The sequence below is a fragment of the Drosophila arizonae genome, chromosome 5 (assembly GCF_054131065.1).
Source record: "Drosophila arizonae isolate 15081-1271.41 chromosome 5, UAZ_ARI_1.0, whole genome shotgun sequence".
NCBI classification, from domain to species: Eukaryota; Metazoa; Arthropoda; class Insecta; order Diptera; family Drosophilidae; genus Drosophila; species Drosophila arizonae.
Genome location: NC_142925.1, coordinates 1,855,945 through 1,870,066, shown reverse-complemented (window position 1 = coordinate 1,870,066; position 14,122 = coordinate 1,855,945). Strand labels below are relative to the sequence as shown.

General features: G+C 38.5%; 2 protein-coding genes across 9 annotated transcripts in view; one reads left to right on the top strand and one right to left on the bottom strand.

Moving 5' to 3' along the window:
• The first annotated feature begins 42 nt into the window (after nt 1-42).
• pain (transient receptor potential cation channel family member painless) lies at nt 43-11,313 on the top strand. Its single transcript, XM_018010936.2, has 4 exons — nt 43-172; nt 6,127-6,379; nt 6,442-8,433; nt 8,507-11,313. The coding sequence occupies exons 2-4, from the start codon at nt 6,161-6,163 to the stop codon at nt 9,023-9,025; spliced, it is 2,730 nt and encodes a 909-aa protein (XP_017866425.1). The 5' UTR covers nt 43-172; nt 6,127-6,160; the 3' UTR covers nt 9,026-11,313.
• The window catches only part of NaCP60E (Na channel protein 60E), a 38,752-nt gene continuing 35,856 nt past the window's right edge, over nt 11,227-14,122 (bottom strand). For 7 of the 8 annotated variants that reach the window (XM_018010921.2, XM_018010923.2, XM_018010918.2 and 4 more), the window contains one exon: nt 11,227-14,083. In XM_018010921.2, the coding sequence (XP_017866410.2) occupies nt 13,584-14,083 (500 nt within the window). In that variant the 3' untranslated portion in view covers nt 11,227-13,583. The remainder of the gene's footprint in view (nt 14,084-14,122) is intronic. The other variant, XR_016270446.1, reaches the window with a different exon arrangement.

Below are 14,122 nucleotides of genomic sequence, written 5' to 3'. Positions count from 1 at the left end.
TCTCTTTCTCGCTTTAGAAAGCCTACTTTTGCTTGCTGTCAATTTATTCCATTGAAATGTACAGCTTTGCTTTTTGGTTTGCTGGGGATCGCAACTTGTTGATCGGTTCAAGTTACTGATCAGTTGGTCTTTGGATATTTCGGAGTGCAGTTGTCTGGCGCGCAAGCATTTAGTGAGTGTTTAAATTAAAAAAAAAAAAAAACCCAAATATGGCAATTTTCAAAATGAAACTTAACAAGTGAAATAATATTCGAAACGGAATGAATCATAATACATATGCAAATCGAAAGTGATTTATCTTAAGAGATGCCGTGTGCCCACACTCATCGACTGAGATTTCAATATACTAAATGACAGTTAAAGTGAATCACGCCTGTAATGCAGATACAACAACAAATGAGCAAACCGCAGTTGCAAACTGCCAAGCACTTACGACCCACACAAACAACAACAACACAACAATAATAAATTAAAAATAAAAAAGTTTGAAAACACGTTTTTCGAATCAAGGAACAAATGACGCGCTAAAACAAAAGAAACTGCAATTAATTAATAAAAAATTTTAAAGACAAATTGCTAAAAAATACTTCAAACACTATGCTATGCATAGAGATATACATATATATTATCTTTTTTAAAAGTGTTGTGACCTCATCTAAAAAGAGTTTTTCTACACAAATTTTTGGCTTATTCCAGTGGGCAGATCTATTAAAAAGAAGAAAAAGAGACACTTGTAGCTGCCTTTTAAGGCAACGCCTTTGGCCAGGCATGAGCTGACGATATGAGAGAATAATAGCATATATATTTATACATATAAATATATATTATATATCTCTATATATATGTATAGATTGCAGTTTTCACTGCGTTTCCCAATTAACATTGACTTAAGGCACGCACACACACACACACTCAAACACACTGGCAAGCGCACGCACGCACACTCATGCGCCATTTCCGTTAGGCTCAATTATCAGTACATTAATCCAACTCTATATATGTCTGTGTTTGTGTTAGCATTTGCATATGTTTATTGCTCTATTAGCTGCATAAACTCAATAATTGACTGCTTAAGGCATGGACATGCCGAAACCTCTTCATTCTCTCTCACTCTCGCTCTCTCTCTCTCTCTCTGTTTCTCCTTCTGTTTAGCCTACCTGCCCGTGCTCCTGCTTAATTTCTATTGGCTACGCCCACGATTTGTATTTTTTCCACTTTTTTCGTGCCATAAACAGTGGCGTAGCTGGCATATATTTGATTGGGGGTTGGGTGGGGGTGCGGTAATTAGCTCAATAACTGTTAACTCTTTGACTGGCGATTTGAATTTTAGATTAATTTCATTTAATTAATTGGAATATGTCGTGGCATTTGTTTAGCACCAGCAGCGAATCTCGTTCGCTCGCCACGATTTTCCACACTCTCTGTGTGTAAGTGTGTGTGTGTATTTAATTCGTTTAGTTTTACAAATTATTGAAAGAGGGCCAACCCCCACACACCCGACTGCCTCCCTCCTCCCACCCTCTGCCCAGTCGACCAACCTCTTGTTATTGTAATCGTGAAATGTTTTTGTTATTGCTCTCCATCTAGGCCAGCCAATTGTTTATGAAGTGCACACTGGGTATATAGAGACTATATACATCCACTTATTGTCGCTGTGGAAGTGCGCGCGCGTGTGTATGTGTTTCCATACTGGAAATGAATTTTTTTCGGCGTATGCCATTGAGAGCGAGAGAGAAGAGAGAGTCGTATGAAGTCATGCTCAGGCGACTCAGCTTCAGTCCCTCTTCAGGCACATCCATCTTAATTATGACGTTTTTTTATGATGACAATTTCGGAGATGCTCAAAAATGAAGACAAGATAAAAAGCAGCAACGAGCGGTACTACTAGGGCCATGTTTTCATAATACCCATTGAAAATCAGCGAAAAAGAAGGGCTTAATTAAATGGTAGCAGTAGACAGAGGGATAGAGAGGTAGGGGGAGAGCAAGGCAGGCAAGCGAAACGAACTTATATATGTATGTACATGTAGATAGATATATAGGCACATATATTCCTGATCATATATAGTCAATTGACCGTCTAAAATGTCTAGCATACACACTTTGATTTAAATAAGATCTGAGGTATTTCAACGGTACTTTGGCAGGTTATCAAGGATAAGCTCTTATACATAACGTTCTGGAGAAGAAGATCTTTTACACACCTACACATAACAAATTGTTCCTTAACACTACTATAGAGTGTGAAAAAGTTGTAGATTTCTCTGAATGGTCCAGGGTATACGGCGGAACTCATTCCTGTATGCTAAACATGAACTGTTTATAATTGCGCACTTGAGCGCATTAAGAAACAAGATTTTGTTAGCTCTATGAAAAAGTGTGTTTGTGTTTATAGTCGACTTCTTCTTCTTCTTCTTTAATGCAGTGAACATTCTTCAAACTGTAATGTAAACAGCATTTTTTGCAGCTGTATTAAAAATCAGCTATAAATGAAATAAACAACAATTCGCTAAAACTAATCAGTTTAATACTGAAACGGCTCATGATATAGATCATTATATACATACATATATAAATGTCTATATATATATGACTGTGTGTGCTTCTCAAGTTGGCCCATCTGGAGAGCTTCTAGAGATTTTGAAGATCACGCTGCCCGACTTTTTTGACACGCCTTTCTCCCTCTCAAAGACAGCGCGTCACGTACAGCGAACTCGACTCCCAAAATTGCTGACAAACACATAAATGTTTTTTTCTGTCTTTATCTGATACCCTAAAGCCATTGAAATTGGTTGTTTGGAGTATTGCGTATTTGTGGAAATGTTTGTAACAGTCAAGAGAAGGGATCAATGATATTATAAATTCTATGTAAATATTATTATACATTCTTGATCAGAATCCACTGCAGAGTCAATCTAGCGGTGTTCTCTGGTAGCTCCCTCCGCTTATCCGCCTATCTTTTCAATTTTCTATAAGTGCGCTCTTCTTTTTATCCTTCCCTCTGTCTGCCTCTCCATTCATTCATTCCAATGTTTAGAGGAACAGCTCCACTCAGGCCTTCAGAGTATCTTTCAGCCACTCTCCTCTAAAGCACACTTAAATGTTTTTTGCTTGTTTATGCGATCCGTGCAATAAACTTGTCATGGAACCTGAGTTGCGCAAAACTTCCTCGAAGTTAGGTAATTATTTCTCAACTTTTATTGCTTTCAATTTCTGTCTGCAAGGAAAACTCGCTGAACAAGTTTGGCCAGCTCTGCGAAATGCAGCTGAGATTGCATTTTTGCAGTTTTACTTTTCAGATCTCAGCTCGAAACCTGCCCAGAAGAAGTAGAAGAGCAAGGAGAAGAGCAAACTGCTGCTCAATTACTTCATTCTAATACCTTTAAGTTCTATTTGCCTATCAAACAATGAATTCTTTTGTCATGCGACAGCTTTAATTGAATTCGCAAACAGCAGCCAAAGGCAAACAGTGCTGGGGCTAATGTGTTGACAATTGTATTCCGAGAGTTACCTGAGACATTGCGGAGCTTGAACTTGCTTACTTGATTACATGGGCACTATTTTTGTATTGAATCATGGTTTATTATATCTACAATGGTAGCATATGGGTGGATGTAAAAATATCGTTATATCTTCATGGGAAAGCTGATAGGCATGTAATGTAAGACCAGTAAGACCTTGTTCTGAGACTTTAATTATTGTCTCTGCGTCCACAGTGACGTTTCGACTGGGAGTGCAGACCTGGGACTAGTCTTAGAGTCGAACAGGCTCTATTCCACAATACGCTTCCTATTTGAACTTCACTTGGGAAAGAAACAACGTTAAATATATTAAAAATATGCTAATTTCTGCAGATTCGTCACGGAGTTTGAGGCCAAGTCTGTTTTTTTTTCAAGCAAACAATAGTGAGTCATGTTTAAACAGATTCCACAACGCAGCTAATGCTTCGCATTTCAGATGTAAATAAATTATAGTTTGTTAAATATATTAACTAAATATTCGATTTTGTGCAGCGCTCGAACTCTCTCCCTGTCTTAAGCTGCCTTTAATTAAGCGGCTTTAACACCTACCAATAAAAGTCTGCCTGATAAATAAAAATCCAAGTTCATAGGCCGTACAAATTATCATTTATCTTCGCTGTAATAATAGAGGCAGCACAATCTGAAAACCCTAGGCTCGTTTCGAATGAATTTGAAAGAATTCGAACCCCCGAATAAAGCCAGCCAATTAGCTGAAGTGATGCTGCAAATAGTGCCCAATAGCAAGAAGACTTTGTTGTTGTTGTTGTTGTTGCTGTTGTCTTACAATGAATAATTTGTAAAAGCTATCAAATAACGACAGCTACTTATTAGTTGTTCGCTGATTACTAATATATATTCTCTCTTCTTCTTCCTCCGCGTCATCTTCATCTTCTGCTTCTTCAACTCAGCTGTGCGTTTGATTATATATACAGCAGCTGGGGTATATTCAAATGAGCTCAAGTCTTCGACTCTGGCGTGATTAGCCGATTTCTCACACATATCAAGCGTCAAAACAGATTCGAATTGAATAGCCCCAAACAGACGAAGAAGAAGCAGAGGCCGATTTTGGTTCAATACTTATTCGAGTGGTATATAAAGAGTATATTGGCTTTGCCTATCTATCTAGCAATATAGCATCTGGTAAAGTGCTAGATTTGTTAGGATTAGACACTTAAGTAGCTAGGTAATTCGGAAATATTTATTTCAGTCAAGGTCTTGAAACTGAACTGCATTAAACTACATCAAAGACAGATTTCGAATTCGATTATTATCATAAACAAGTATTACACATTCAGTTACACCCGACTATCATATTTATCACTGATTTTTTAATTTCATTTTTCGGAATCTTCAAATCGAGCTTTGCGGCTCAAAAGATCGCAAAAGAATTGAAAGCGTGAAGCGCAACAAATTGATTGCTAATTGATATTGATATGTCGATTATTTTATGATTATTCTTTATGATGGTTAGGAAAACGAAAAACCCGAAATTCCACCTTGACCGCCGCGTCAGCAGATCACAAGGCTAACATGCGGCCCCGCCCACGCAACTGTTATAATTTCATAAGCAATTAGATGGGAGCGAACCACAGAAAGCACTTAAGCGAACGCTTTCTTTAATTACCACACAAAATCCAATTGTACATTTATGATCTTGTATTCGAAATTCGCTTTTGTTTTTTCTATATTTTGGGTTGTCTGTGAGAAAAACCTGTAAAGCAGCTTTTGACCGAACAGAAAAAACGGTCAAGCTACCATCAACACTTGGCCAAAACCCGCCCGCTCCACAGCTTGTGAAAATCAACGTACCATGAAGCGTGTGTCAAGCATCATGCTCTTCCTCTCTCTTTCGCTCTCTCTCTGTTAGTGTGTGTGTGTGTGTGTGTGTGTGTGAGGCAGCCAAAAACTTTTGTTTATCTTCAAGGTTTCATGCCCCCTTCTCGCGTTTAGCATAAATAGAATATCGTAGCTGGACGAATGCAACTACGCTTCAAATTGAATGTGGGTTTCTTCTGCTTCTTTATTCCTATTCTATGGCATACTATTTCCGAGGGGCATTTGATGGCTATGTCCATATAAGCAATCTAGACTTTAGCTTTTTTATATAAGCTCTACACATCTACACATGTAATCTAATATGATACAAGTATCATTTTATGAGCTGTTATGATAAGACATGACAAAATGGATTGTTGAAAGCCTTACGGCGATTTAGGACAGCACATATAAATGTATATATGTACACATATATGTTTATCGGTAAATATTGTTCAACATTTAGTGCCCAGTTGCAGTAAAATTCTCAGCCACCCGGCGGCATGTATATATACCTATGTATATACGAATTTTTAAAGGGTTCATCTATAAATGAAACTTATTGTTGGCTGATATTGATCATATATAAAATGAATACATAATTAAACAAAATTATTATCAGTCAATTCTGGATAATTCATTAGTAATACAATGATATGTGATTAATCAGAAGAGTAGCACATTGCTTCCTTTAAAATCATCTAGTTTAATGGCTAGGCTAAACTGGCCTCATATATATTTAGATATCTATGTATACATTTTATACTCACCTTGGGCATTTTCTATTCCAGTTCACAGCTCTACCTCTTCCTCTATACAACAAAGATGGACTTGACCGGTTGCGGGTTAAGTGATCCCCAGACGCAGCTGGCCGCGGCGCTGGCCAATCGCAATATAAAAGAGTTCCAAACGGCGCTTCAGCTGGGCGCACAGCCGAATCTGGAGGATGAGCGACACGCGAGCATCTATGAGAAGGCTCTGTCCACGCCGGGCTGCGCGGAATTTATCGAGGCATGCCTCGCACACGGCTGCAATGCGAATCATGTGAGTAGCTGGACCAGAGCTGAAGCTGGAGATAACCTCAACGTGGTCTTTCTCTTCCGCAGATCAATCTGAAGCACAATAAGGCAGCTATTAGCTATGTCTGCGATTCCAGAGATCCCTTGAATTTGGCGGTGCTGCTGCGCCGTCCCGAGGTGCTGGTGGATCGTAAATATGGCCGGCTGACTCCACTTCACTCGCTGGCCAAGAATTTGAAGCCAGAGAACGTGGAGCAGGTGCATAGATGCATGCAGCAGCTGCTCGATTACGGAGCCTCGCCCAATGTGGTGGACCAGGGCGAGCAGACGCCGCTGCATTTGGTGCTGCGCAACAATAGGATACCGGCTCCTGCCAAGCAGGAGCTGGTGAAGCTCTTCTTGCAGCAGCCCAGCCTGGACATCGATACCTATCGCAATGGCGAAGTGCGTCAAATGTTGGCGGCGCAGTATCCAGAGCTTCAGCTGCCGCCGCAGCGATCGGTGAACGACGATGGAGAGGTTGACTTGGAGAGATTGCTGCGGCAACTGCGGGATGACGACGAGTCCCAATTCGAGCAGCTACTCGCTGAGCATAAGCTGAACATCAGTGACCAGGAAAACCAACGCAACATACAGCAGGAGCAGTACCTGCCGCTCCTGATGGAGTCCATCAAGCTGGGCAAGCAGAGCGCCTTCGAGGCGATACTCCAGACGGGCATCAACGTCAATCAGAAGCCATTGGGACAGGCTAGCTCAGCTGTGGAGCTGGCCATCATCTGGGGCAATTGGCGCGCACTGGAGAAGCTGCTGCAGCACCCGGAGCTGAAACTGGGGCCCGACAGCAGGCTGCTCAATGCCGTGATCAGCAGGCTGGACCAACAGCCGTTGGATAGTTTCTGTGATTATTCGCGCTGCTTCGAGCTGCTGCTCGATAGCCCGCTGGTGGACATCAACGAGCAGGATGCCAGCGGCCAAGTGCCGCTCTACTATGCGGTCAAATACCGCAATATGGAGGCGGTGCAGACGTTGCTGAGCCACGGCGCCTACATCGGCTCGAAGAGCGTCTTCGGTGAGCTGGCCATCGAGCATATGTGGCCGGAGCTGCTGGAGCAACATTTCGACTCCTGCATCACGACAAATGCCCAAAAAGCGGGCGACCAAAACTTTGAGATTATCATCGACTTCAAGAACCTAATGCGACAGCAGCCCATTGTCGAGCAGCAGCCGCTCAAGCGGCGATCCATGCCAGCGCAGGACGAAATGACGCCCATTGCGTGCATAGCCAAGTCAAAGGAGCTGCGACCCTTGCTGCAGCATCCACTAATCTCCAGTTTCCTCTTCCTGAAATGGCACCGCCTCTCGTTCATCTTCTACATCAATTTTGTGATCTACACCTTCTTCACGGGCTCCATCATCATCTACACGCTGCTCAAGTTCCACGAGAGCAGCCATTCGGGTCTGACGGCCCTCTTCGCCATCCTCTCGTGGGTGGGCATATGTTATCTGATTATAAGAGAGCTGATACAGTTGCTGATGGCACCCAAGTGGAGTTACTACTTCTCCCTCACCAATGTGCTGGAATTGGCGCTGATTGTCCTCTCCATTATGACGTGCAAGGAGTCGAGCTTCGATAGGGAGACACAGCGGGTGCTTGCTGTCTGCACCATCCTGCTGGTTGCCTTGGAGTTCTGCTTGCTTGTTGGCTCGCTGCCCGTATTGTCGATATCGACGCACATGCTCATGCTACGTGCTGTCTCGAGCAGCTTCATCAAGAGCTTTGGCCTCTACTCCATCTTTGTGGTGACCTTCAGCTTGTGCTTCTACATACTGTTCGGAAAGCCGCAGGAACAGCAGGAGAAGCCGCCGCAACCTGGAGCCGAGGGGGATAGTGGCTTCAATAGCTTCTCAAAGCCCATCGAGGCCGTGATCAAGACCATAGTCATGTTGACGGGCGAGTTCGACGCCAGCAGCATCAAATTCGACAGCGTGCCCACCTACTTCATCTTCCTGCTCTTCGTCTTATTCATGACCATCGTGCTGTTCAATCTGCTCAATGGCCTGGCCGTCTCCGATACTCAGGTAAGCCCAGCTTAGACTAAACTCTTTCTTTACTCGCTTTACACTAATTATTATTCCCATTGCTGGTCGCTAGGCCATCAAAGCCCAGGCGGAGCTGAACGGCGCCATTTGCCGCACCAATACGCTGCTGCGCTACGAGCAGGTGTTGATGGATCGCAAGGGACGCACCGGCTACCTGATGAGCACCAAGCCCCTACGCTGGGCGTATGAGCGCTTGATTCGCGTCTATCCCAACTATCTGGCACTGCGCCAGATCTCGGTGCTGCCCAACGATGGCAACAAGGTGCTCATACCACTTGTCGATCCCACCGAGATGAGGCAGCGCAACAATGCCACCTTCCAGGCGGTGCCCACCAATCAAGACTGCCAACAGAAACTGCTCGATCCGCCCCTGAACCTTCTGCCCTGCTGCTGCTCAATGCTCAAGGGCAAATGCTCCCGCATCGATAGTCGCACCGTCAAGCAGGCCCTGGCGATCATCGAGCAGCGCTCCAGCGGCGAACAGAAGCGTCAGAGGGAACAAAACACCGAGAGGCGTCTGCAGCATATTGAACAGAAGCTGGAACAGCTGCTTGAACTGCTGCAGAAGTAATGTGCATAGCGAGGGTAGCCTAAAAAATGTGTTAAAACTTAAAAGGAAAACTAGAATAATACAAAAATTAATTTAAATGTTAAATAAAAAAAAAAAAAAATAAATAAAAATAAAATATAAGTTTAAATTTAATAATTGACTGGACTACCCTCGTATACATACATTATCACACTCGCCTCCTGCCAGCTAGCTGCGTCCTGCTCCCTCCACTTGGCTGTTATTTTGTAGTTTGGAAATTATTTTTATTAACATATGAATATATAAATATAATGAAATTTAACAAAAACCCTTAAGAGTTATTAACCGAATGGAAATAATCACTATTATTAATAGTTACGATCTGCTCCATACATACATATATGTGTATATGAATTTGGAGCCTTCGGAACTGAAAACAATTTGTTCTGCTATTTATACCGTTGTCAACAAGTTTTTTGTTAATTTTTTATTTATATATAGACTATATGTTTTGCTCTTAACATTGTTCACATCCACCTTGAACCGTGGTCAATTTTTGTGTCTATTCAATATTCTCCTCTTTTCCTGTCGCTTTGTCTTATATGTTTTCAGTTTTAAAAGTTCATGTTCATTTTCATGTTTTTTTTTTAAGTTAATAAATTTTGACTTTTGATAAGTTATACGTATGAGAGTATTTCATTTTCTATAAGTATAATGATTATATAATATTTAGACAGTAAATATTGTATAAACGAATGTCTTTACTGTACCAATTTGTACCCAAGTAAATACATATGTATAATATATATATACATATATATAGATGTTTTTTATTGCAAATGTTAATGTTAATTTTCTTTTTTCTTGTTGTTTGTTTTGATATGAATTCGGTTCAATATGTGACACTATATAAATATATATATTTGTACATATTTACATGTATAAATATATATTTATATATCTTTAACTAGGGCTATGAGCGTTGCGGATCTAAGCAAATCAAATTCATTGAAACTAATCCTTTAAGAAATGTGCTGAGAATTTTGGAACGATATATACATACATTTATATATATATATATATATATATATATATATATATACACATACGTAGTTATTAATTTATCTTCGATCTGTTGCTATTTGAGCGCAGCTATATATATATATATATATATATATATATATATATATAAATACATGTATTAGTATGATTCGAAGCTAAGTTTAATATATATATATTATTTTACTATGCTTGGAATGAGGACTAAAACGCGTTTCTAATATACAAAAAATGTTTTTTTTTTTTTTTTTTAATACTTAATGTTTTTTTTCTCTATTTATACTCGTTCATGTTGTCTAAAAAGGGAGTATATTGAATTTGTGCTTTGTACAACTTGAGGTCCTTTTTAACAATGTATGTAAATACACACGACCAATTAGAGCAACGTAAATTAGAATTTCCGTGTATAACATATACATATAATAACACAATAGTTAATATTTAAATAATATAGTTACAATTCTGAAGAGGGGGGAAAAACTTGAACCTTCTCAACAGATAGTTAAATTGAATTTGATTTATACAAGATTTCGCATTTATTCCTTTTTTTCACAGCATGAACGAGTATTGCACAGTCGGTTATACACGACTGCAATAATCATGCTTATTTTGTATTATTTTGTTTTGTTAACGCAAATTAAAAATAATTGACATTGTTTGCAGAGCATGTGTTAAACAATTTGTATGCTCCTATATATATATATATATAACTTACTATATATATATAATAATTATAATCATTATTATTAATATATATTTGTTTTTCTTTTCTTCTCATATATATGAAACGTTAACTTGTGTTTATTTTATAAATTTACTTGGAACCTCAACAAATAAAATCGTTTATACTGTAAGGCATGCCTAATCAAACCAGCTGTACTTAATTGTTTTTAACTATATAAATATGTACGTATATATACACTATTTGTTTATTTAATATATATTTTAATGTATCTGCATTGTTTGACGATTCGTTCCACTGCTATATTAAATGCATAGGACTGTTTTTGTTTTATATTTGGTTGGTTCAATATTTTGGACTAAGTTGTGGTGTTTTAGCTATTTTCATGGGTTCTTTGGAATTCTTGAAGCTCTGGCCCGTCTTTATTTAATTTATATTTAATATTAATATATGCCTCATTCGTTTTATTGTCTTTATATTCTATGACTAAATCAAATGTTGCCTTTTCTTTCTTTTTTTTTTTTTAGTTGTGAATTCAAAGTTTTGGTTTACATTAGTTTTAAGCGAATATTTGAATGAAAAATTAAAGCTTTGCTATATAATTTAATAATAGTATATGTATATATAACATATATATGTATATTTACAAATTGAAAGATGGTACACTCTATTTTATATATGTTGGTTTTGCTTCATTTTTATATGCCTATATATGTACCAATTAATAAATATCACTTAATTGACGAGTGTTTGGTTTTGTTTTTTGGTTTCTGACTGCTCGGTATTCAATAAATTATTACTTAAACATTATTTAGCAATTTGTTAACAATTCTAATTAAAAGTTTATTATGATCTTAAGTTTTGTCGTTTCTTTTGTTTTGTTTTGTTTTCTTTTTTTTTGTTGTGTAAAAATTGCAGTTTAAAATCACAAGTGTGTACGTCTTTGTATTTGTTATTTGTTCTGGAGAAAACGATTTGTAGTTGGTACCATAATTTCAATTTACGATCAATCGTCTGTCTGATTGTCTGTTGTATATAGATAGATATATATAGTAAATGTATATTAGATGAGTGGGCGCGTGTAGGAGGGGGCTCATTAAAAACTTAACATATGATTGATTGCATGCAGCTAAACTAAACATAATTCACTTTTGTTTCTTCGAAACGTGGCCTAGGCCTAATAAAATAGTATATAGTGTATATTTTAAATGTATAGTATATCATATATATATACATGATATCAAATGTCATTTTGTGGAAGCTTGTATAGAAGAGCATTTATGCAAATTTTGATTTCACAATTCAATATATATACATATAATATGTAAGAGTTTTCCTTTCTTTTTTTAAAATACTAAATAAAATCATTTTATGCCCTAATGGTATATATTCGATATAGCGTAGGTTGTATCAATGCACATTGTTTAGGTAGGACTGCGGTTCAAACTGGCTGCTTATTTTGGTTACAGAATGAAGAAAACATTATCAGACAAGTGTTACTGTGTCATAGATATCGTATGTGGCATATGGAATATGTAATAACACCCGATTGGGTCTTAGCTATTAGATGATTCTGTTTAAATTGCTTTAGTTTACTTTTTTGGAATTCTAAATCACTTGACATTATTTGTATTTTTTGGCTTTTTTTTTAGTTTTGAGTTCTGGAAATTTCTGAGTTCTGAATAATAATTGTGAGATAGTTTGCAAAGAGTATTGAAAACTACAATTGTTAATACTTCTCCTTTGTACTATATGCTTAAGCTATCAAATCAAATAAACAAACACAATAATGTAGGGAAAAAGTAGGGAAATTCTTTCTTTCTTTTCTCATAAATATTTCAATTCGATTCTCGCTAACTAATTCTTTTAATATATTACTATGAATACTCTCTATATAATTAGCTTTAAAATACTTCCTTTGGCATATGTACAAAATATATATATACATATACATATATCGTAGTATACAATATACGTATATATATATGCATATTTATGTATTGCATTGAAGAAAAACAAACTCTAAGCCTAAGTCTACAACGCGATTGTTAAGTTATGTATGTATATATCGATATATATGTATATATACCCATGTAAGAATGTTTCGTATCGTATTTGTATTTGTATCTGTATTGTATAATTAAAAACAACCTTTAAAATATCTTTCGAAATCGGCTGATAAAGCCACTTGACTGACTGACTGTCATAACGAAAATCCAACCGTTTTAACTAGTATCTAATTATACATACATCTATCATATATAATGTTAATGTTACTGTTTAGTTTTACTGTTTATGTTAATGTTAATGTTAGTATTTTCTATTTGATTTGATTTTTGAGTATTACAACGTGTACGCACTTGTACGGTATAATGCACGTTTTGTTAACACAGAGTTTATATTGATTTTCTTGTTAAAACTAAGCTAATTCTAGTTCTAAGACTAGGCTAGGCTAGACTTGGCTGGACGCACAGCGCACTGTTGCCAAGACTTAAATATATATGTATATAGAATGATGTAAACATTGGATAGTTCTGTCTAAGTATCTTATAAAGCAACTTTATATATATATATATGTATATATATAGTCGACTAGAATAACAAGTGGGACAAAAACGTTTGTCCCGTTCCTAGGTCTAAGCATTTATAAGTACTCTTCCAAAATGCACGTGAAAATTGCTCTCAGACTGGAGTTTGTCAACTTGGACGCTGTCCATTTGACTGGCTAGCTGATGAGGTGCTGCTGCTGCTGCTGTTGCTGTTGATGCTGCTGCAGCTGCTCGTTTTACTGCTGCTGCTGCTGCTTGAACGCTTCTCTTGCTTCTGTTCCTTATCTGGCTCTGCCACATTAACTGAAGGTCATCTCAGCTTATCGTCGGTATCCGGCAGCTTTGCATCCATGGGCTGTATATCATTGCTATTATCCACATTCGACTCGGGATTGTATTCGTAGAACACTTGCGATGTATCTCCTTGTACATTCACATCAATGGGCGCATCCACATCGACAGTCGGTGTATAGGCAGCACTGAAGTCGCCGCGAGGCGGCTCCTTTGGGCTGTCGACCATTATCTGCACTGTGGGCATTAGGCAGGCATCCATTCCACTCTCCATTGAGCCAGTGTTGATGCGTATTTGCGGCGGTTTCGGCTTGTCATGGCCACTGCCATTTGCTGAGCCTTGGCCCGGGGAGGAGAGGCTGCATTCATCCTCCTCCTTGTACTCCTCGCTCTCACGATGCACCAGTACATGGACGAGCGTCGCATTGTCCGGCCGTAGGCTGAGCGCATGGACATGCGGATGTGTTTGCTGCTCTGGCGATGGTTTCGTCACAATCACCTCCGGTGCCGGGGCATCCGCTGCAAGGTTGTCAAAATGGGAGAAATGACATGAGTGGA

Coding starts and splice junctions, on each gene's coding strand:
- pain (XM_018010936.2), top strand. CDS start 6,161: ATGGACTTGACCGGTTGCGGGTTAAGTGATCCCCAGACGCAGCTGGCC. Junction 6,380..6,441: donor ACGGCTGCAATGCGAATCAT/GTGAGTAGCTGG, acceptor TCTCTTCCGCAG/ATCAATCTGAAGCACAATAA. Junction 8,434..8,506: donor TGGCCGTCTCCGATACTCAG/GTAAGCCCAGCT, acceptor GCTGGTCGCTAG/GCCATCAAAGCCCAGGCGGA.